Source organism: Mycetomoellerius zeteki, unplaced genomic scaffold (genome assembly GCF_001594055.1).
Source record: "Mycetomoellerius zeteki isolate Tzet28-1 unplaced genomic scaffold, Tzet1.0 scaffold249, whole genome shotgun sequence".
In the NCBI taxonomy this organism is placed as follows: domain Eukaryota; kingdom Metazoa; phylum Arthropoda; class Insecta; order Hymenoptera; family Formicidae; genus Mycetomoellerius; species Mycetomoellerius zeteki.
The window spans coordinates 163,605-188,138 of NW_017257226.1; the positions used below are offsets into that span (position 1 = coordinate 163,605).

General features: G+C 34.5%; 1 protein-coding gene across 6 annotated transcripts; it reads right to left on the reverse strand.

Annotated features, from left to right (window-relative positions):
- Positions 1-3,758: 3,758 nt before the first annotated feature.
- On the reverse strand, positions 3,759-23,226 carry Spn (protein phosphatase 1 regulatory subunit spinophilin). Of its 6 annotated transcripts, none has more exons than XM_018449562.1 (19): positions 23,025-23,225; positions 18,583-18,684; positions 17,989-18,257; positions 15,850-17,693; positions 13,331-14,411; positions 12,890-12,910; positions 11,892-12,116; positions 11,299-11,470; positions 10,821-11,084; positions 10,146-10,504; positions 8,510-8,753; positions 8,091-8,144; positions 6,726-7,031; positions 6,265-6,651; positions 5,826-6,087; positions 5,496-5,702; positions 5,241-5,390; positions 4,728-4,834; positions 3,759-4,480 (listed from the first exon to the last, which is right to left on the reverse strand). In XM_018449562.1, the coding sequence occupies exons 3-19, from the start codon at positions 18,243-18,245 to the stop codon at positions 4,229-4,231; spliced, it is 6,192 nt and encodes a 2,063-aa protein (XP_018305064.1). In that variant the 5' UTR covers positions 18,246-18,257; positions 18,583-18,684; positions 23,025-23,225; the 3' UTR covers positions 3,759-4,228. The 6 variants fall into 6 exon arrangements, with proteins under 6 accessions (XP_018305064.1, XP_018305066.1, XP_018305063.1 ...); XM_018449564.1 differs by having other exon boundaries at positions 4,728-4,786; positions 5,253-5,390; positions 11,299-11,482; XM_018449561.1 differs by having other exon boundaries at positions 5,253-5,390; positions 11,299-11,482.
- Between the last annotated feature and the right edge of the window lie 1,308 nt (positions 23,227-24,534).

The window sequence follows — 24,534 nt, forward strand, 5'->3', positions numbered from 1 at the left end:
AATGGAAATGTGTACATGACTCAAATCACACGCGATCTGACAAAAGCGAGTAGGAAAAATGCGTGATAACGAGAAACGCGTTTTCGAGAAAAAAATGTTATCAATATATTTTGAAACTTAAGATATTTATAATATAAAATGAAACAGGTTTGCCACTTGCGACTAATCATGCTAAATTATATTTATTGCTCTAACAATAAATACGCAAGTTTAAATAAATCTCTAACAAAATTAAAAAACCACTCGAGTCGTAGTAAATTTAATGAAATACAAATTATATGAATCCGTGCGAAAAACTAGTGTTGATAAAAAAGCCTCAGTCATTACTTTTCGCCAAATTATATAAATTTGTATTCATTTATGTCACTGATTCTGAGCAGTTCTTAATTTTGAGTGATAATTAAGAAGAAATGGCATGAAATTCGTTTAAAAATCTCTATTGGATTTCTGCGATTAATCAGATCGTGTGTGAGGCGCTTCTCGTATTTACGTGGCTAAGTGATTCGTTGAAAATTGGTTATATAACTTATGATAATTCAGTCAGTTTTGTGAAAGGTCCTTAAGGAACGGAAATACATCCAGGACTTGAGGATTCAAAAAATTGAAGAGCAAAAAGGATGCAACGATCTGATCATAACAGCTGTTAACTGTTTTAAAAGGCTAAAGCAATCGGATAGCAATTGATCAACTAAAACATTTTAAAATACAAGAGTTTAGATGTTTCAAGATAAAGGATTTTAAAATTATTCGGTTTTAAAATTACATGAAAATTAAAATACCACAAATTTATAGTTCTGAGATTCAAGGATCCGAAGTTTGAAGAATCCTAAGTTTTGAAGATACAAAATTCCAAGGACTGGAAGGACTGACAAACTCAGAAAAAAAGAATTTGGTTTCAAGAACGCAGAATTACAATATTCCGTTCCAGGAAACCAAAATTTCATAAGTTTAAAATATCTGAATATTTAAAAATACAAAGATCATAAATTCCAGGAAGTCAAAGATCTAAAAACGAGAAGATCCGATTTCTTTAGATTCCACAAATATCCAAGGAGCGTCTACGATAATTCCTCAAACCCCTCAAGATTTAACAAAAAAAGTTCTTAGCGTACAATTGAGGAAGTATCTCGAAGGGAGAGGGGAAAAAAGCAAAAGATTTCGTTATGGATAATCGAAGTGCAGGAGGATCGTTCCACTGACGTTTCACCGATAGCAACTGATACCATATTACAATTCTTATAAGAAACACGGACGATTCATTCCCGCAATTCGTTGTGAGTGTAACAACAAAAACAACAAGTGTCGCGTCGCGGTCGCCAAGTAATGCGGACTAATGGAGGACTTCTATAAGGATCTATGATCATAAAAATTCAAAGTTGATGCCTCTCGTGGAGTAACGTTATGACACTGTAATCGCTTCCTGTCGCTCCGCGACTCACACGGCTCGCACACGCACGCAATGCACACATACACACACACACACACATATACATATTAATTATCTCACCGGTTACAGTCGTTATTCATCGTATTTCAGTACATATGTATATTTACACGATACGCCCCGAAGTTCAACATTTCTGACTACTCGTGACGAGGCGTTTCAAAATGTTCAAAACGGAGCGCGAAAAATTGTTCAACGTTACTATAAATAAGTACGCTCGTTCCCATGTCTAATGTGGGCTTTCTGCTTCGTCTCTCTCTTTCTTTTCTCAACAGAGCGTTTCGCAGCCACTTGCGAGCTTGGGACCCCTCTCGTGCAGGAATCGCAGTTCGGGCTTTATTCTTATCCGATGTGGAATGTCATTAGATCTGTCGCAAAATTTACAACGACTCGATTCGAGTTGAATCGCGAGTATGGCTCGACGATTGAAGGACTTATCCTCGAATATTTCGCGAGCACTTGACTGATTCTGTGGGAAACACAAGGGAGCGGAGAATGCAAGTCTCACAATATCTGACTCGGTGCGTGAAAGGATTGCCTTGAGCAAATTTGGAGTGAATAAGTATAAATTACGAAGAGATATCTCTTATACAAAGTAATTAGCTGCGAAGTATGGGCTGTCTCTGATCAATTTCATTCCTTCCTCTCGGCTAAATTGATACAGTAGTCGGTCTATTGCAACGAAATATTTATTATAGAGAATCTTAATTGCAGAGAACAAGACGATATGGTATTGATATGAGAAAAGTATTCTCAAGTCTATTGCTACTATAAATTACATTTTTTCATATTAATATTATAAATATTATTTATATAAGAATCATTATTCCTTATTATTCAACGTTAGAACATTTTTAACATTCGAATTTATATTCAACATCAATTTAAATGAAAAAAACATTGATTAAACAATATATGCTAATATTTAATATCTATTATTAAAAAATATCAATATATTTCATTGATAAATTGTATGTATATTAATTACTATTGATATAAAGTACACAGGATATAAAAATCGCTTAGTACTCTTAAGCACTCTGGATTTTCGCTCCCTAAACTTTTACAGAATAATCTATTTCTTTCTAATTACAATGCAAAATGCCATAATTATTTAACAAGCAATAAAATTGTTTAGACATTGGCAATTACAAAAGTTTCAACTAAAAACTTTCAACAGTTTCAAAGTCCATGATAACTGATCAGAGACATACCGTTAACAAGTAATTAATAATTAATTAGTAATTGACGACGCATTGCTTATATAAAATTGAAGAAGACGACAAAAGAGACGTATGAACGTCCACTTGAAAGATCGATCCTTAATGGAAAAAGCGCCGTAAAACGCGATCGTAGAAATAAATACGGAATAATCCTTATGTGACACTATATAAGTATGTATACTATATATACGTACATACAATTACAAAAGTGTATTTAAATGACACGATGTTTTATTACACATTTTCCACGTTCTAGACGACCCATCTAAAATTAAGAGCGGCACACGATTTTATTTCTCCGGTAAAAGAACAGCGTATATTAAAGCAAAAAATCGAGCAGCCGCTAACTCATACGCATATTTAGAACGCGACCGTTTAGCTAAATTGCTGTAGTCTTTACACGCATTCATACACAACATACACGCACTTACGTTTGCATATACACACTTTTAAATAGTATTAATAACTAAGGAAAAAAAAAATACTTAATAGCGATAATATATGGCGACAACAAGTAAATGCAGAGGCGCAATACATGGGCCTCGTTTAAGGAAACAGATTATGATTGAACGGAAGCGGAGTATCTCGAAGGTAACGCCAGGGCATACTGGGTGTCCCAAGGAGGAGGTGCGATTTAAGTTACTAGCGTTAGAAATAAATGATAACAATTCGATTATTATAGCAATTACTTTGAGTTACGTGCCTCCAATTATTATTGAAAAATAATAATTAAAATTAATCGTAAGATTAATAGCTATTCATTTCATCAACATTAATTCAAAAATTCATCAAAAGTTAGCAATAAATTATTAAAACAATAATCCTTCCAATTATAGTTAATTTCTAGTAATAAATAATATTAAGATGTTTTATGAAGATTTGTTAATTAATCGTATTATTTCAAATAATTCACGTAATCATAATTAATACGCATAAGTAATTTTCTTTCAATTAATACTATATATGGCTTTAATACTATTTCACACAAGATAATATTAAGAATTATTTGAAATAATTATATAATATATCAATTATGAAGAAATATAAATTATTTAATACAATCGTAATTTTAATTATTTTAATTTTGTGTGTGTGTGTGTGTGTGCGTGCGCGCGTGCGTGTGCGTGCGCGTGTGCCCCCGGAACCAATTAAATACTCTAAAAGTATACAGTAAAAGAAAAGAAATTCGAGAAGATTGTACATGTGTTAAAAAAAGCACAATTTAGAAGATATGTTTATACAAAATTTTTCATTGATAAATATATGACATTCCCATTTTAAAAACAATTTTTATAGTTTTCTAGGTGACACCCTGTATGAAATGGACGGCGTCATTTCCAGTTTCACCTATATTTCTTTGGCAAACCTCTTCTCAATCTTCCTTAGAAAATTTGTTTTCTAATTTCTTTTCAATAAATATTCTCAACCTCTTGATAAAGTCCAATGTATTAATTCCTCCTTACCTCTTTCGAGATACCCTGTACACTTCGCGTCCAAAGAAATCCGTATTTAACCTACCGGGTGTCTAACTAATACCGAACGCGTCTAATTTACTCGCGGGCTACTTTTTCCGTGCAGCTTTTTCCGCTTTCCGTCGCATTCGCTCGATTTCCTTACGCTCTTTGCGTTCACGATCGGCCTGCGCCCTTAATTCCTTCAGTTTGCGCTTCAGATGGGCCTTAGCCTCGCCATAAACCCCTAAGGCCTTCAGCTCTCTCGATTCCAAGCGTAGCAAGTTACTTCCGTTGATGCCGTTATCCAAAAATTGGGGCGAATAGTGTTCTAAGCCGATTCCGGTCAGCCATTGGCACACCTGAAAAAAAAGATTCTTGCTTTTAGAGAAAAATGAAAGATATTAAAAATAAAGGAAAAAAAATCTGTTCGCTTTTTTTTTAGTTATTTTATTAAAAACTGAAAGAGTAACATAACATTAAGCTTTTTAAATATAAGTTTTCTAATACACAAATACTTATTTTTTAAAAATACATTTAGAAAGATTTGTGGAAAAATAGAATTTCTTAATTGCAAATTTACTCTTCTCAAATCAACTGAATACTCACTTGCTCCTTGGACCAATCTGCAACTGGCGCATTCTGCCAGAAGTGGGACTTCTTGTCACCTAAACCAAAGTCGCTTAGGTGAGCGGGCAACCAAACTGTGCTCGAATCTATATTGATAATGCATGCATGATGGAAAGTAAGTATAAGGTGTGAAGAGTTTGTCACGCTATTAGTCATCACTCTATCAGAAATTAATCGTTATCTGTACTGTAGATGCTAGCATATTTTATATTTTGTTAATAATTATTTCGTTAAATGTCTCCTAACTATAAATGTTTTCATAAAAAAAGACTGAAGAAAAATCATGCATTTAAAGCAAATTTAAGCGAGTGAAGCAAAATTGTTCTTAAATAAAGTGCTATTAACTGCGCAGAAGCTAATTAAAAGAAATTAACGGACATCATTATTTCGAAAATCCTTAATTTCAATTTGAATTTTTAATTTTAATTCCTGACCGAGTGATTGAAGCGTTAGTGCTGACACATAAACATCAATATATAATTTCTAAAGTACCTGTGATGTTACCTTTTAAAGAACTAGGATCAACGCCGGGAGGACTCACAGAACCGCCGGAGGATAAACTTGATGGAGAACTTCCTGGATGATGCCAGGGGGCACTTGCATTACCGATCAAATTCGACGGAGGAATCGATACCTTTTTCACTAAAAACATAACAAGTTTTAATTTACAACGAAATCACGTTGTTTTTATTGAAACCGACGGTAATTCAAACTATCGACTGTCAATTTCATTTAATTATTATTTACCTCTTTGATTAGCCTCGTTAACAGCTTGCCGTATCTCCTCCACGAGATGATGTGTAACCATAGTTGGATCATTATTGTGTGGACTATTGAGATCACTGAAATCTCCAGAGCTCTCCCTCGAGGAGTCGTTTCCACCAAGCCGCTTCTCCCGCTCGGCTAGAACTTGCTTCAACTGTTCTGCCAATGATGCAGGAGGTCCAGTCAAAGCTACCGAGAAAAATTGTTAATATATCAAAAAATAAGTTGTAAAGAATGTATATAAAAGAGAATTATAACCGTGTATAATAAAATTTGGATAATAACAGTATTGAAGCTAACACGTTGACATACTTTTCTGCGATTGGGGCCAACTTTGTTCAGTCATCGCTCTGACTTGTGAACTAATGGTGCTGTGCTGCCGAATCGCGGTAGGATGTATAGGATCCATGTGCGATTTTCCCTTAAGTGAACTGATGGATGAAGTGCTGGAATAGGAACTCAAGTTGGACTGCTTGGTTGTTAAGTCATTGGGTGACCGGCTGCTGTCTTGCGAAGTCAATTTTGAGGAGGAATCATCGTCCGTATTGTCACCCGACTCGTCCAATCCGTAATCCTAAAATAGGAATTTTTTATTGTACAACTTCATTAAAATAAAAGTTTTAAGGCATTAAATTTATTTTTCATTTCTATCATTAATTCTAAGGTTTGTATTATAATTTTGGAGCATAAACACCCGAACGAGTAATGTATGCTACAATTACTTAAATTGAATTAATATGAGATGACATACAGAACTACTGTTGCTGAGACCTCCGGATCGCCTGGGTAGCTGACGATTGGCCAAGCCGCCTCTGCTAGCTAATTCCGCCTTGCTCTTGCCAGCAGAATTGTCCAGCAGACGATGGGCTGGGACAGCACGATCTAATTCTTCCTTTACCGGTAGCGGTAGAGGCAATTTTCTTTCCACAGTAGCAGTCTTGTCACCGTCATCCGGGCTACTAAGGTCAGAGGTTTCTGTATCAGAAAGCTGGCAGCTGGTCGATGAAGGTGGCGGTGGCAGTTGTTTGCGAGAAAACTGTGGTGTTACTATCCTAGTAGTGGCATTGTCGTATGGTAACCGTACCGGTAGACCAAATCGCCTCTGGGTCTCCGTTAGCTCCACCTCTAACGTGATCACCTGAAATAATCTTTTAAAAATATTTGTTCTCTCTAAAAAACCAAATATCATCGGTTAAACCCTTCGACACGTACTCTATCCTTGAGACTTTTCACCAATGCGTTGTATTCCGTATCTTTTTCCCGCAACAATTGCTCATAGTACTCGTCCCTGACTGTAACGTCTGCACGCAGAACTCTGGCGGCCCTCCTGGCCCTAGCGTACTTTTGTTGTAGAGCTGCGTTTTGCGCCGTCGCCTGCGACAACATCTCCCTGGCTGTCAATAGGTCCTGGCGGGCGGTGCCCAATGCTCTTTCCGATTCGTGAAGACGTAATCCCGATTCCCGTAACTTAGCTGCATATTCTTCGCTACCCGCTCCGCTGTTTTCCAATTCTACTAACTGTCCGAAACATGGAGATTATAATACGACTAATTGTAAGATTACAAAATATATATGACGTAACATTACAGATAAAGTGTCTTCAAAGCATCAACTTGGGATATATCTAATAGAAAATATAACTTTGAGTAAAAAACTTCAGTAAAAATACTGTAATGTTTCTTTTTGAAATTATCGTTAAAAAACTGTGTACAGTTATAATTTACATACAAGTCTATAATTTCTTGAATATTGCGCTGTGTATGGTAATATAATTAATCAAATATTTATGTTTGGCGCAAAAATTAAAAGTTAAAGTTTATTTAATGTCGATTGGCATGGGAGAAAAATTATCTGTAAAGATAATGAAAGCATGCAATTGTACGAAAAAAATAATAGCTTTAGGAAAGTGTTTCTAAATGTTGTCAATTCAGTAATATAACAAAGCAATAACATAGTACAGTAAATATCTGCAAAGTGTAAAAAAAGACTGTTTAAAAATATTTTAAGTATTTTTTAATAAATTATGCTAAAAATAAAGTTGCAAGCGAAGAACGTTTATGACTTTTATTTATTATAATTTTCTTCAATGAAATTGCGAGCTAATATCTTTTTATCAAAAGTCTTGTATAAAAAAATGTAAGATATATAAAAATATATATTTGACATTATATTATATATTAGGTATTATACATAAAATATTTACTTTTTTGCATAAAATAGTAACACAAAAAATGAATTAATAGAGAATGGGAAGTTCTTATTATTTATGTACATTAATATACACACAAGCTACAAGCTATAAAAATATACACTTGTTTATTTCATGCATTTTGATGTTACAATGCAGGCAAAGAGAAAAGCATGAAAAATTTGTGAAGATTAAGAGAAGCATGCATAGTATAAAAACAAATAAACATGCGTCTTTTGACCTGTAAAATAGATTTTGTATTATATTTTCTATATTAATATTAATAAATTTCCTATTAAATCAAGCAGTTATAATTACTTGAATAAATCTGATTCGATTATGATCGATTAGTTAATATTATTAAGTAACTGTCATAACTGTTACGTTACCTTTGCCTTGAGCTTTTCCACTTCCTCGTCCGCTAATGAGAGTTTATACTGACTCTGCAAGCAACCAACGACACGCATAGCGTATAAGCAAAAAAAAAACAAAAACAAAGAAAAAATGAAATAAATACACACTGTGCGATTGCAGTGAACTTACATATGTGATACCTGCACTCATAGTTTACACACATACACACAAAAGTATGTACAAATACAGTATATGCGCTACGTATCATGGAAATGTCATTGTTGAACAATGCATTATCTAATGACTATTTACAAAAAAAAAATAAGGCTAACTAACACCACACATATAAGTAACAGGTGTCTAAACATCTGAATGAATAAGATTTTTAAATAAACGGATGAAAAAGGGATACAGATTCGAGTTGTAAAGCGCAGAATATAAATACGCAAAATACCTCTTGCAAGAGCAATCTCAGACTGTCTACATCGCTCTGCGTAGTGTTGTGCGAAGAGCCAAGTATAGGAGATCGGTTGCGACTAGAAGGCGATAGGTAGTTCTCGATAGGGCTGTGTGCTGGTTCTCCCTCTGAACAGGAAGACATTGCCGGCGAACCGGGGATCCCGCTCGTCCCGCTGCCGACGGAGATGTCCTCGCTTCCTCGTTGGCCATCGGGAGAAGCATCGGAGAAGTTAAGTTTTCTGGAGAACGTATTTCTTTTTTTTAATGTCGGTCGAAGTTAATAGTTTTATTATTATAACGCTAAAATTTGTTAATATTTATTACAGAAATATAACATTGGTTACATAAAACGTGGTTCCCTCAGCACTCCAAGATGCCTCAGGCTCTCATTGAAGTGGCCACAAAGTATCGTCACGGAATTTTTGCGAGCAAGGATAAATCATCATTGGGAACGCAGATGAGACAAGTATTTAAATTAAAAGAAGACAGAGTCTTCAAACTGAGTTGAAAAAAAATAACAAAATACATAATAATTTTATAACATTACTTAAATTTCAAACATAAAAACATGTCAGTTATTGAATTACTGAATTATTAGTCAAGTAATTATTATAAAAAACGGATCTTTCATCATAAAATAAAATATCTAATTTTTGGAAAATAAATTTTACTATTTGTGCCAGATTGATTTTATATTACATCATAATAAAATTTGTCATTATAAAAATAAATAATTATAAATTATAACCGATAAATAATGCCTGGTTTATGCTTCGGTCTTAATCCTAAAATCCTAAAATTTAGCCAATGGAATACAGATTTCAGTTAGAACCAGTTAAAACTGGTAGCCCTATTGGCTGAATTTTAGGATTTTAAAATTAAGACCGAAGCATAAACCAGGCATAAGAGCCTTATACGGTCGAAGTTAGATCTTAAAATTCTAATAATTTCGATGCTCAATCAGGCATCATATTTCAAAGATATTAATATGCTGAAAAATTGTAATTAAACTTATTGCGAAAAATATTACCTCGGCCGGGAGTCGAACCCGGATCTCTTGTATTCCGTACGAGCGTCCTGAGCCATTGGATCACCGAGGTCTTAGTAATATTTTTCGCAATAATCGGTATATATAGGAGACTAAGGGATTACTAAGGCCTTTAATGGCTCAGGACGCTCGTACGGAATACAAGAGATCCGGGTTCGACTCCCGGCCGAGGTAATATTTTTCGCAATAAGTTTAATTACAATTTTTTCAGCATATTAACATCTTTGAAATATGATGCCTGATTGAACATCGAAATTATTAGAATTTAATTTAATTCGCGAAATTACTACAGTGGTTTAATTGTGTTTAGTCCGGAAATATTTCGGTGCACAGTTCGTTAAACTACAAAACAGTTCGTTAGACTACAATTGTGGTATATATGTCAAGTACATATATATCATATTTAGTGATTCAAGATTAATTTATTTAAAGCATTTTAAGATCTAGCTTCGACCGTATAGGGCTCTTATTTATCGGTTGTCTCTCACATACGCAGTCACAATATTATAAATTATAATATTGTGATAATATTCGATCTTCGAATATTATTCAAAGATCAAGTTACGTGAATGCGCTCTTTTACCTATTGGCAGCGTTCGCTAGTTCCCTTTCTTTGTCCGCCTGGAGACTCTGTCTAATTAACATCGCCACTTCCGAGTTCTTGGGGTCCCTCTCCCTGCCAATGACAAATCGCACAAGACCGGAAGTGTTCCTCAGTACGCTAGCGGCGTAAGCCTGCGTAACGCCGACCAAACTCTTCCCGTCAACTTCAACGATCTGGTCATTCACCTGGATTCGACCCTCGCGCGCGGCCGCACCTTTCTCCGTGATAGTTTTCACAAAAATGCCCAACTTCTCTAGACCAGCGTCTGCACCCACACCCATCCCGATTATGCTGAGGCCCAGGCCTTCCGGACCCTTCATCAGCTCGACAGGAAATACCTAGGTTTTTTGAAAAGATTAGTATCATAGCGCAGGATTTTTCTTAAGAAAAAGTGTTTAATTTTAAATAAAAAATTGAAGAAATTTTTAACATCTCAAAATGCCTCCCCTTGAAGCAATCACAAAATACTATTATATTTGTGAATAGATAAATTAGAAATACAACGAAAACGAAGTGTTCAAAGACTTTAAAAATAAAATATGAGAAGAAATTGTAAAAAATCAGCGATATTACTTGCCAAGATTTCCAATGTGAGGCTAATATTATTTTTATTTTATGGAATACTAAAAAAAAAGGAGTGCAATTTAGGATTACCTCCATTTTTTCGACGCGTTTTTCCAGCTCGTATTCTGCACTGGCCGCCACGGGGTCGACGTCCTCGTTGCGGCGATCGTATTCATTGACAGAATGCGTGGAATAAACACGCATGGGACCGGTGTCAAAGGACACTTTGGAGGTTTTCTTGATGGGCACGGTGGATGGATAGTCTTCGTCATCTTCATCAGACTCTGGAATTCCCGCTACTTCCATCCAAAAGTGGCCGTCCTCGAAATAATGCACGCCATTCTCCACGAGTACCTAATTAATTAAATACCCAAGTTAATAATGTCGCAAAATCAAAGTGGCAAAAAAATAAAAATTATTAAATTATTAAACACTGTTGTAAAAAACAATACATTCTTTATTCTGATAAATCTATATTTCTCTAGTTTTTTTTTATCACAAATCTACTTTCTGATTCAATTAAGTTGAAGAAAAAGAAGTAAGCTAGTGCTTTAATTGTGATAATTACAATTTTTCCTGGAGTTGGAACGTAGTCGTCCTGTTGTTCGGTTTCAGTGTCATCGTTAGTTTCATGAGTGTCGTTTAAGCTGCTGACGGAGCCGAGTAATCCGCTCTCACTTCCTGTGACTGATCCTATCTGGCTTTCCGTCAACGAATCTATCGTCAGGTCACTGCGAGATCTATGAGACAAACTGAAATAAATAGAGAGTTAACAGATAAATCGATAGAGAAGCTAAGAGTAATTCTCAAAATTATAGAATAGTTCTAAAAGTTGAAAGACCTTAAATCATCCAGTTGTCCAAGAATTGATAAGAATTCGAGTCTTTATCCTAAATTATAAAAATTCAAGGAACGCAATATTTTTTAAATTCTAAAGGAGATCAAAGATTAAAAAATTTTTATTCTCCAGAGATCCAGAAGAACAAAATTTTAAAAACATTACAATTTAAAAATTCAAAAATTTGCCAAAAACAAATAATATTAAAATCGAAAAATTTACTTAAAATCGTTAAAAGAAAAAATAGAGAATAGAAATAAAATTGCAAAAAGACATAAGAAAAGACGCGCAACCGAAAAGACATAAAAAATAAGCTCGTTCACCTATAATCATGAGTAGCACTATTGATAAGACTGGAATCAGGAGCAGACAGGACATCGGACAGCCAGTCGGGCGTGTTGTCCTGGTCGTCCCTATCTTTGTCCTGTCCTTCCTTATCCTTGTCATTAGAAATCCCATCACCTATTATTGCGTCATTGGCACCAGTGGGAGACAGCAGCCTCGCTATCTCCTGCGCTTCCTCGTCCGATAGCAACGCCGAACCTTGTCTAATTTGTTTCACGAATCATTCACACTGTTTTACGCACGAATTACGAAATCGCTGATAGCGAATCAATTCTGCAGTTAAATGACAAAAGCAGTTATGCTCATTCATTAATGAGACATTCCTCGATATTCCTTATATATATTGTTGAATATTAAACTTAAAAACATTTTCATAATAGGAATGATTATATAATTCAACAAAGCTTTTCTTCGTGAAGAAAAATGTTTCTTGATTATCTTAATCTTCTCACTAAAAGAATAGCGACTAAATAATGATAAGAGATTAAAAATACATAGATTTTAAATAGTACTTTTAAAAAAATTATCTTTTCTTTTCTATGTATTATTCTTCTTCACAGAATAATGAATGGATACAATTAAGATATATTTATATATATTTTCTTAGTCTCTTTGATATTTATTATAAATAAAATCAAAAGAAAAAGTAATATCTTAATGATAAAACTATTAATTTTTTAATAAAAGCTTCACCTAATCTTTTTTTCTAAGATGCTGCATGGACCATGGCAATCAGCAGATTTGCATTCAAATAAACACGAACGTATTAGAATTAAAATGAAAGAAAAACAAAGTTATTAATACTAAGCCTCAAATAAAAAGTTCTTTTTTTAAAAAAGGTTTTTGTAAGATAAGTTTAATTCTCTTATATATATGTTTAGTTCACTCATTGAAATGTCAACATATTATTTTTCAATCATTGTAAAATAACATATCTGCTTCCGTTATTAAATCACAGAATTGCAAATGTACTCACCTAATCTTTTTTTCTAAGATGCTGCATGGACCATGGCAATCAGCAGATTTGCATTCAAATAAACACGAACGTATTAGAATTAAAATGAAAGAAAAACAAAGTTATTAATACTAAGCCTCAAATAAAAAGTTACTAAGTTGCCAGATTGCAGCAAAAGAAATTCATGGTACTATTACACTATAAAAAATACAATTGCTGTATTAAAAATGCGAAAGTTATATGCTAAAAGCAACTCTTAGAAACAGCATCATCCCAAAACTGTCGTCTTTTTATTGATATTAATTATTAATTCTTAATATCAATAAAATTAAATATTAAAAAGATGATGATTTTTCCTTTCTCTCTTTTTCTAAAATTCTTATATAAATTTCTATGTATCAAACTTTCTAATCTCTCTAACATCGACTCCAAAATTCTTTCTCTTAGTCGCTATATATTTACCGAGAACTCAGAAGATTTTCAGCCTCGTCTGGAGTCATAGTATCTGGCGTCAAAGGAGTGATATGATTAACACTATTCTTCGAAGCTGTCTCTGCAATTCCGACAGAATTGTCCTGTATTTCCTTTGCCACACATTCGACATTTGTAACAGTCTTCGTATCACTGGAGTCACTATCTTCAAATTGGCTGCTTTCTGACAGTTGCTCGTTGGACTTTTTGCTGGAATGTCTTTGCGAAAGCGTATTAACCTGAGAGCTCTGATTGTTGCTCTCCGATAACCGGAGTTTTGCTAGTTCAGCCTTCTGTTTCTCTTGCTCCCACGTCGTTTGGGGCTGCTCCATCTCCTTCTCCAGCCTCCTACTCAAGACACTGTTCACCGCTGCTATGCACTCTTTTCTGCTGCTGATCTCGGACTTCGCCACTTCTGTCACATACTTCTCCTCGTCTTTACTTTCCTTCGTGATGAGCCCAAAACTATTCATTTCCTGGCTACGAATAGTTGCCTTGTCTACACTATCCTTGCTTTCGGACTCGACAAAGCTGGAACGCTTGCCAGAGACCTCTTCTCTGTTTTTCGCAATCTTCTCTCTTACGCTGATTTTGATTTGATCGTTTTTCGCATTTGAGACAGTCTTCTGGCATATTCCATCATTGCCCGCTTTCATTTTTGCCTCCAACATATCCTCCGTAGATGTAGTATTGATTTTCATTGCTTCTGTAGTATCGCTGTGGTTCTTGGTCTCCGTGTTTGGTTTCGATTGAGTTTTGCATTCGATATTACTCTGTGAAACAATTTCTTCATTCTGTTGTAACTTCTTGGCATACGGAAAGGGCACAGGAATCTCCTTATGTTCTAGCGGCGGATATTCCTGATCAGAACTGATGACAGAGGGTGGACGTGGACCCAGACCTGCAGCCTGAAGATCAAGTCGCACATGAGAACGTCGAATGACCGTGGTAGTGTCCGTCTCGTTAAACTTGAATTGATCTTTCTCGGAGAGGCTCTCCGTTCCTGAGACGCAGCTCTGATACGTGGCCGGCTTCTCCTGATCCTCCGCTTCCAAGTCATAGCTGTTGCGACCTGAATATTTGAAAAATAAATTTATGATATTAAAAGTACTGCGCAGTAAGCTGAAATAGCTTATCAGACTAACATAGACGCTGAAGTACCTCCACAATCGATGCAAAGTAATCGCAGGCACATAATTTTATGTTTTTCTGGAGTACGTGGCGCTCCAAGTATAAAAATATTGATACAAAAAATAGTATAGCGTTTCATATATAAACACTAGTCTTGTGTATTCTATTACAAGATCACACATTCGCGCAGAATATACAGTCTTTAAATCAACTTAATTAAACTATAGCACTTAGTAGGGAGAGTTAAGCTATTGATTATTTAATGTTATTTAGCGTTGAATTTTTTTTAAAGTTTATTATCTTATTTATGTTTATATTTAAGTAATAAATAATATTTAGATTGCAGATTTTTATTGCATGTTTAGATAATTATGCAAAATTTTATGGGCATTCTTTGTATATAATTCCTTAATTTAACTTATTTTTGTATCGTGACACATTTATTTTTCGTTTTGATTCTTCAATTTAACTTCAATTTTTCATTAGTTTGTTAACTTATAATATAAAGAATATTTGATCTAAAAAATTCTACTTGTAAACATGTGCATATTTCCTCACCAATTTATTAATAGATTCAAACTTCCTTATGTGTATTTATTAACAAATTAACATTTTTATATTTTCCATTTTCAGAAATGTATGTTATATCTATATTTATATACATCAGCAAAGCATTTCACAAACTTGCTGTTTTCGCATTTATAAAAAGCATTATGACTCATTCTATCTTCAAAGAGGTCACTATAGTGATTAAAACTGATTTCAAACACAACATTGACGATTTTCAAATCCTAAAATTCGAGAGCCCCAGAGACACTTTTGCAAAGTAAACGACAAGGCACGAGCGTTTGGCCGCTGGACAAGCCGCACGATGATTTCTATAAATAATACCGTGGCACACTAGTAAAAGAGGAGGTGGCAAAGTAAAGGGAAGGAGAAAGGGGATAAAGCGGGGAGCTGCGTCTGGTACTTTTACTTTTTGGCATTTTGGCACACTGCCATCCCAACCCACAACAGCGAGAGTCACCTGGCCTCACCGATATTTCTCGAAAATGTAAAGATTGATTTTTTAAGTTAATCATTTATCATAAAGACACTCAATATATATTAAATATATATTAAAATCAAAATATAAATTCAATAATTAAAATTATATATACACACAAGTTTTTATGTAATTTTTTAAAAATATTATTTAAACATTATTTTTTTTAGTAGGCATTATTTAAATTATTAATTTAAAAAAACAAAATTATACAACACACAACATCGACAACTTTTATTGATCTTGATAGTCATTAATTTCTTTCGATGCATTTTTCCTATTCATAATAAAGTTCTTTGGTCTCATAAAACTTTATACAAATTTCATAGCTTACCTGTCTGATGTTTCTCCGACATTTCCTTCTCCGCTTTTTCCTCCTTGCTATCCTTGGAGGGTGAACTAGGTGAACTCATGCTGGAAGAGGCACTGTCGGTGCCTGCGGAAGGCAGACCTAGCTCAGATTCCGGTGATCGCATCAGCTCGGTCCTCTTATCGTCTACTACAGTCTCTTTTCTTTTCGCATTCGGTCTGGCCCAATCGGGTCTTGGATCCGGCCTGGTCACTTCGTTACGCAGTTCGGTCTCCAGAGTCTCCTTCGACGAGGTTTTCAGATCTCTTAAGTCCACAGTCCTCTTCAGAATTTCGTCGTTTTTCGCTAGCCATTCGTTCCTCCACTCGGAAGTTTTCGCTGGCGAGTGAATTGGGCTCGGGGGACAATTAAAGTATTCTGGCGCCTCCAGCAGATCGCTCTCCCTCCTCGTGAGGATATTGTCCATCGAGGCACTTCGAGTTGGACTAGAAACCTCATAGTTTAGTACAGGCGATGCTTTTGTCTGCTCTGAAAAGTCGCTATTATCGTTTATGATGGCAGTTTTGGATTCTGGAATTGTTGAGTCTTTTGTGGCTTCTTTCGATTCCTCCATAGCCTCCATGACCTCCTCTTTTGAAGACTCTGTTGGTTTAGACACTATAGCTTTGAATGCTGGCGCTTCTTCTGTAGACGTAGAATTTTTCAAGGGCTCTTTCGAATTTTCTGTTGGCCTCAAAACTGCATCTTTGCATACTGAAACTACTTCTACAACTGGTGGGTTTTTTACAGTTTGCGTGGTAACTTTAGAAGCCTCCTTAGTGTCCTCCACTGATTTCGAAACTACAGCTTTATTTCCTGAAATTGGTTCTGCAGTCGCGGAGCTTGTCAAGTTCTGTACAGTGGATTTAGAAACATCCTTGGCAGCCTCTGTCGACCTCGAAGTCACGATTTTATTTCCCGTAACTGCCTCTGTGATTGCTGCGCACTTTAAATTCTGTGTCTTGGAAGCCTCCTTGGAATTCTCCGCTGATTTCAAAGCTGCTTTCGAATTATTCTTCTGCACAACGGCGTACTCCGGCAACGGAGCGTCCTGAGTCTTATCGGTGCCGCCAGTTTTACTCTCTTTCGGACTATTCTGAGGTTTCTTCTTCTGCACAACAGCATACTCCGGAATCGTTGGCGAAATGTCGTCGAACCTCTCCACCGTTGCATACTCCGGACTTTCTAGTAATTCAGATGAGCTGCCAGAGGCGATACTCGCCGGTCGTTCTCTTCTACTGGCTGCAGATGAGTTCCTGATAGGCGGAGGCGGTGGTGGGGGCGAGCGTGCCGAGCAAAAGCTCGCTGATCTGGTAGCTGGGCTGGCAGAGTCGCTGGCTACCGCGCTCGAATTCTGGCACGTATCAACGAACGATGACGACTGCTGCGCCTGACTCTGTGCATTCTGGGAGTTCAGAGAAGTTTGGACTAGCGAGCGATTCGGATCAGAATTGTAGCGATTCGGTCTAGTCTTGGAGAAGTGGCTAGTCCAATTCCGTTGCTTCTCGATGAGCTCCTTCGAATTCGGCCGGCGTTCCGGTTTTTCCGGCCGCTCCGGACGATCATTCTCCTTGCCCGTGCGTTCGACTTTACCCACTCCCGCGCCAGGACGTCGCTCCGGCGCACAGTGGCCATTTTCAAAGTGTCGCTCCGCGTTCAAAGTCGGTACGCTGGCGCTCCACGTGCTTAGGTGTTCGCGGCTGCCTGGGGGAGAGGGTGAGTGAGGGCGGGGTGATCTCGCGGGTGACGTGCACCCGGAACCTGAATTCGCAGAACTGGAGCGAGACCGGAGACCGTGCAAGTTGTTCGGTTTTGTAACCCGTTCTACCCTGTAGATTAAACAAGGATATATATAATGTTAAAGTTATTCTAAGAATTATTTATTCTATTCAGATTCAAACTTTGTTAAGAAAAATTGATAATATAATGTAATAATATCTATAATTAAAGTAATAAAAAAATTAATTTACATATAATAAACTAATAAGTAAGAATAAAGATAAATCTATACAAAATATAATTGAAAAAATTTAAAAAGTTAATAATTAATGAATAAAACCGGGGATAAAAATATAATTTTAAGAGAAATAATACAAATTTCTGTGATTTAAATTGCATGCTTACGGTCTGTTCGATTTGTTTTCCTCGCCAAGTTTCTCGAAGAGGGCTCGCGCATTGTTGAAACGTGCCACATGGCTCTCAGTTCTGACCACTGTTACTTGCGTCGGAGATTCTTTCAATGGAACAGCTGGCTCCTTAAATCCATCCGAGAGAATATTGTTCGTTCTTAGATTGTCCAATTGCGGTTTGGATTGAAAGATGTTCGCGATGGCTGACACCTTAGAGCCACCCACTCGCTTTTTCTCTTCAATCGCCGCCATGTCTGGCACAAGCTTTACATAAGAAAATATATTTAGCATATTTTAAATTCGTTGTAATCTAAAATAATTTTAATGCAAATTATTCCTTAGTAATAAAAATCGTTGCTAAATTTTTGAAAATAATAATGTAGAGAATAACATCAGAAATATATATGCAATAACATCAGAAATATACAAGATTATTTTATTATTAATTATGTATATATGTATAATAATATATAAAAATGTATAAAAAATTATATTTTAATAAAAAGTTATATTTTAATATTCGCAACTTCTTTAAAAAAATTTTACGTTTCAACAAAATTTTTTGATAATACTTAATAGATTACTTTACCTATGGCTGATAGTAAGTAGTAATATTTATATATAAATGCTAATCATTTAAATGTTTCAGCCCATTGTCATTCATGCATTTAATTAACTTCATTGCAGTAACCTGTAAAAAAATTATTAAATTTATATTAAATTTAATCAGTAATTTTTGAAGATAAAAGATTAATATATCTTTAAATATATATACAGTAATAAAAATATATATATATACAGTTTGATATTTTGTAATAAAATGACGCAATTAATTAAATTTAATAAATTAATCTTGATCAATTAATACAAGATCCTGTTTTGCTTTACTTATTTCTATTTATCTCAGATACTATTTCGTACATAAACTTATAAATTAAATTAAACTATAATAAATTAAATAAATATATTAAGTTGTAATACGCAAGTGACGGAAACAGAAATTATTTTAAAATAAAATTTTACGTATTTTTAATATTCTCTAAGTTAAACTTGTCTAGATTTCATGCTTTCGTGGTATATCAAAGAACATACATTTTCTGCCATTGTTGTCTATAGCTATCACACATTAATACACTCAATTGGATTTTCTGACCTTTACAGAATTTGAATATTTACCTCTTTTTCTTAAAGAATTAATACCATATATTGTCCCCCAATTTTACTATTTTTATAATATATTTAAAAATATTCTACAAGTAAGAGTATTAAAATATAAATACAAATGCATAAAAATATATTCTTCAAAAACACCAAAATAAAAATTACAAAAACAGAAAGAGCAATGCAAAATAATATCTCATACAGCAATAATGAAAATTAGTTTTATATAATAAAATTATATGTACGAAATTATAATTTTTGCAAATATTAATACACAAATTTAAAAATTATTTTGTAATCGTTATAAATATAATTAATTAAAGTAAACATAATAATTTATGATATTATAACAAATTTATCTTAAAACACTTAAACCATTTTAATGGTAACAAACTTTGTGACATTTTTGTTTTATAATTACATTTTTTAAATATATTTTTATGTATAACTGTTATATCTGTATTTATCTGAAAAATGTTAATGGAAACAAAACCTTTGAATGACAAGTATAAGATATAATAGGTGGGTCTGCCATGCCTGGGTTTCAACCCTCCTCCCATAGCACACCATGTTGCTGCAATCAATACTTGAATGCTGTCCCTATGGTAGATAGATGCTAAAAGAGCTGCAATTTTGCATCACTCACATGTTCATGTAATTATTTGCATGACTATAGACATAATCACGTATGTTTGTATTACACTGAATGGTGTTTGATATGAGGGGTCATTCACAATGTTTGCTATCTAAGTGTATTCTAGGATATATCTACATACTTGAGATTTGCTATAAATAAACAAACCTATATTTAGATATAAAGCTCTCTGTATCAGTTATGAATTGTTTATCTTGAAAAATTTAATTCTTCCTTGTTTATCCTTCAATATTGGAATATTAGTAAAAAAAAGTTTGTGTTAAATGTTACAGTTCATCACGTGTGTGTAAAAAAGTTATGTTAAATATTACAGTTTATCGCATGTGTGTCCCTCCACATATCCAATACTTTGTATCCAAACTTAATTTGATAAATAATCTCATAAAATAACACAATCTACTTTACTATATGTTGCTTCGATCATCATTTGAATACGAAATCAGTAAACTGCTTTATGTATTTTAATTTTCATTCAATTAATAATTCGATAAAAATGTAATAAAGATAAAATTAATTGAACATAATCAAGAATTCATTACATCAATAATATTACAAAAGTCTGTTAAAATTGTAGATAATAGAAAATCAAACGTAATATCTTTATATTATGCTATACAGAGAATAATCCTAATTAATTAATCAGTGAAAAAATAAATGTATATTAGTGAAATTAATTAAACAATCTCCAAATTCAGAAATCTCATGAACTTATTTTCCCCGGTAGCTATTGCTTATAAATTATCTTATATGGTAAAATCGTATAAGATTGATTTAAAATGTCAGTAACAACTAAACATACATTAATAAATTAGTAAGATGTAATATTGAAATTATTAGATGTATATATAGGGTGAGTGCAAAAATTCGTGCTTGATTTATTATTCAAAGTTCAAACAGCTACAATTTTTTGAAAAATGAACGAAATTTAAACTAAAAAAAGGGTTTTAAAGCTTGAAATCTCTATTTTTGAATGATTACTATATATTTTTATAAGTGAGTTTTATAATTTTTACATATAGAAAACTATATTAAAACGGGAAATTTGTTCTTCATTTTGTGGGTCTCTCACATGTCCAAAAAAATTTGCAAAAATTTTTGAATTTTTAATGTAAAAGAAAAATCGTTTTTAAAAAATGTCCCTACGATTTTTTGTTACTGAGTTGCGAATTAAATAAGAATATTTTGACTTTAATTGCTCGTAACTCCGTTAACCATCACAATTTAAAAAAAAACAGATTCTTAAATTCTCTCATCAGATAGAGTAAGATTTAGATTTTATTTTATTTTTAACAAAAATAACAGCTGTTTGAATTTTGAATAAATTGAGTACAATTTTTGCACTCACCCAATATATGTATTGTATATCCATCAATCCAATATTTAATATTCAATATATTTAATATCAATCTTAATTTAATCTCACAAAGTGCAATCTGATTCAATATTATTACATAAAATTTGTCTCGACCATCGCGCGTTAAATATTAAAAATTTATTATCAATAAATCACTTTATTTCTAGCATAGATTGAATTAATATTGCAAAAATAATATAATAATAAAGTTAATGTAATTAAGAGCTCTATAACTTTGCTCTGCTCTTTCACAATCATCTATGATAGAATATCTATCAAACAAAATACTTCCCATATTTTGCTATACAGAGAATTACTAATTAATTTGTCATCAGTAAAATAAATTACAAATCATAATTTATAATCAGTAAAAATGAAATAAATGTATATTAAAGAAATCAATTAAATATAATCTTCAAATTTAGGAATCTCATGAATTTATAACATTTTTCCACAATTATTAAATAAATGTCACACTATGCATTGAAAAATTGTAAATTAAAGATTAGACTTCAGAACGGAACAGATTAAAATTAAATATTAAAAATTATCTCTTCTAGTCTCCAATTCCCTTCTAGTCTCAAATTCTAATTTCCAATTCCCAATCCTCACTCTTTAATGAACTGTGACATGAACTTTTAGCTTTGCTTATAAATAATCTCATATGATTTTATCATTTAAAACATGACTACTATAATAAAACAAACATTTTAGTAAAATATCCCTACATAATTAATTCAGCAGCATTATAAACAATGTAACTTTTCTAATGGATATCAAATAGTAGAGCAAAAAATTCACTTTAAAGTTTAACTTATAGTTAACATTTTAAGGTCATTTGAGATAATTTATAAGCAGTGTCTACAGCCTATGCCTGCATTAGAGATTGAGGATTTCAAATTGAAGATTAGAATTCATCTAATGAGAATAAAACAAATTAAAAATATTAAAATTAAATATCAAACATCATCTGACTAGTCAAATTCTAATCTTCAATTTACAATCCTCAACCTCCAATACAATGACACAGGCTTTAGATAAAGCTTGTAAATTATCTCATATGACTTTATCATTCATTTAAAATTTATATAACACTACTAATATAACAAAACAAGCATTTTGACAAATTAAGGAAATACACTTCCTACATAATTAATTCAGCAGCTTTATAAACAATGTAGTTTTTCTAGTAGTTGTCAAATAGTGCAGGAAAAAACTCACTTCTCTCTCTTTAAAGTTTAACTTATCAGTAACATTTAAAAGTCATTTGAGGTAATTTATAAGCGATGCCTAAAGCCTGTGTCACTGTATTGGAGATTGAAAATTGCGAATTGGAGTCATCAGAATTCAATCAGTGAGACAATCACGAACTGTTACTGCAATTTCAATAAAACACTGAGATTAGAATATTAATAATACCACCGTATAATTAAATGCAAGTAGGACTGCAAATTAAAAAATCACCATTTTTAAATTCAACAACAATTCCGGAGCGTAAAGGTAAAACGGAGCAGATTCCTAATCGTCACCGGACGTTACTACTTGCGAACTAAATTACCCAATTAATAAATTTCAAGCTTGAGATCGAGATATCGGTTTGATTGATGCAACAAAACAATAATAGCAGCAAGATAAACGTAGCGTAACGTTCGGACTCGCCGAACCCGCAAACATTCACGAAACAAAACATCCTCCCGATGTCTCGATCGCCATTACACCCCATGAGGACCCCATGAAGGCGCCGCTCCGCCGAGCTCGCCGGGGCCTTCACGGGGACGCCGCCGATCGTATCCAGGAGGCGTGCAAGCCTCCTCGCCGCCGGTGGCCGTACCTCCGCCGCGGAATTAACTTTCGAACTGACCCGGAAGACGATGTCACCATGTGCGCGCAAGCAATGCAAGCATCTTTCTTGAACGGGCGAGCCGCACGACTTGGAACGACTCCGCTCTGCGGCGCCCTCGGCAGTTTGCTTTACGGTTGTTCTCGCGTCGCGTTCTCACGGCACGACGAGACAGGACGACGACCGACGATGCGATCGACGACGACGACGACGACGACGAATAGTAGGAGGAGGAGGAGGAGTAGACGGTGAGGGTGCTCAGCCCCGTGTGATGTTAATATGCGGTCACATCCGCCATATCCGTAGCGGCGTGCTGGCGCGTCGTCGATTCCGTTCTGCGACACCTAATAATCACCGTTTTACGACACGGCATCTTTCCATATCGCGAACTTGGGCGAACTGCCCCTCGGCCGACGGACACCGACGGACACTGCCCGACTCCGACCTGTAATAAATTGACAACCGCACGCAAGATGAATGAAGATGGCCGTTGAAAGTCTAGGGACAGTGATGCCAAGTCTGTTCGAAAGTTATTTCTTATATTGTGATTTTCTCAATATTTTAGGTATAATTTCGATTTTTTTTGTATTTTCTTCCCCAAAAGTTATCCGGAAATTTTCCTAAATTTTTTATAACCCCAAAAAATTTCCCGGTAAAAAGAAAAAAACATCAAATTTGAAAGAAAATTCTATAAATTTGGCAACTCTGTTTAGGGATTTTCATCAGTTTCCTAATCAGGGAGCTTATTACAGTTTTTGTGACGAAGTGAAAATTATCGTAATAAGCCTCCCAGCATATAGTGGCTGCGTTCAGCAGACGCAACAGTTTTGCAACCGTTTTATGATTGTCTGCTGAGATAGGACCATTCTTCTAGATCTAAAAGTATGATCCAATCAGCGCGAAGGAAACTTCCAACAGTTGCAAAACAAACGTTCTGCTGAACGCACCCAATGTTTAAAAAACATTTTTTAAGGCCAAATGCGATTGGTCAATTCCGATGGACTAACTGGCCAGTTAAGTTAACTGAGCTTGATGACAGTGGCTCTTATAGGACAAAATGCCTTCCATTACTTAGGGCGGTATTCATATGAGGGGTCTACAATAGAAATCGTAGCGGTCGTAAGGTTTTAAGTCGTAGAAAATTGACCAATCACAGTTGATTATTCTGCTCATATTCGACTGTGATTGGTTAATTTTCTACGACTTAAGATCCTACGACTACTACGACTTCTATTGTAGATCCCGCAATAGTCGATTCTAAATGATTCTACATTGATCGCATCGCAGCGTCGCAAGCGTGTCGCAAGCGTTATGATCCAATCAGAGTCGAGCTAGCTTGACGTTGATTGGACTGCAACGCTTGCGATGTTGCGATGCGACTAATGTAGAACCAGCTTTATGCGGGGTCTACAATAGAAGTCGTAGTAGTCGTAGGATCTTAAGTCGTAGAAAATTAACCAATCACAGTCGAATATGAGACAAATAATCAACTGTGATTGGTCAATTTTCTACGACTTAAGCCTCTACGACT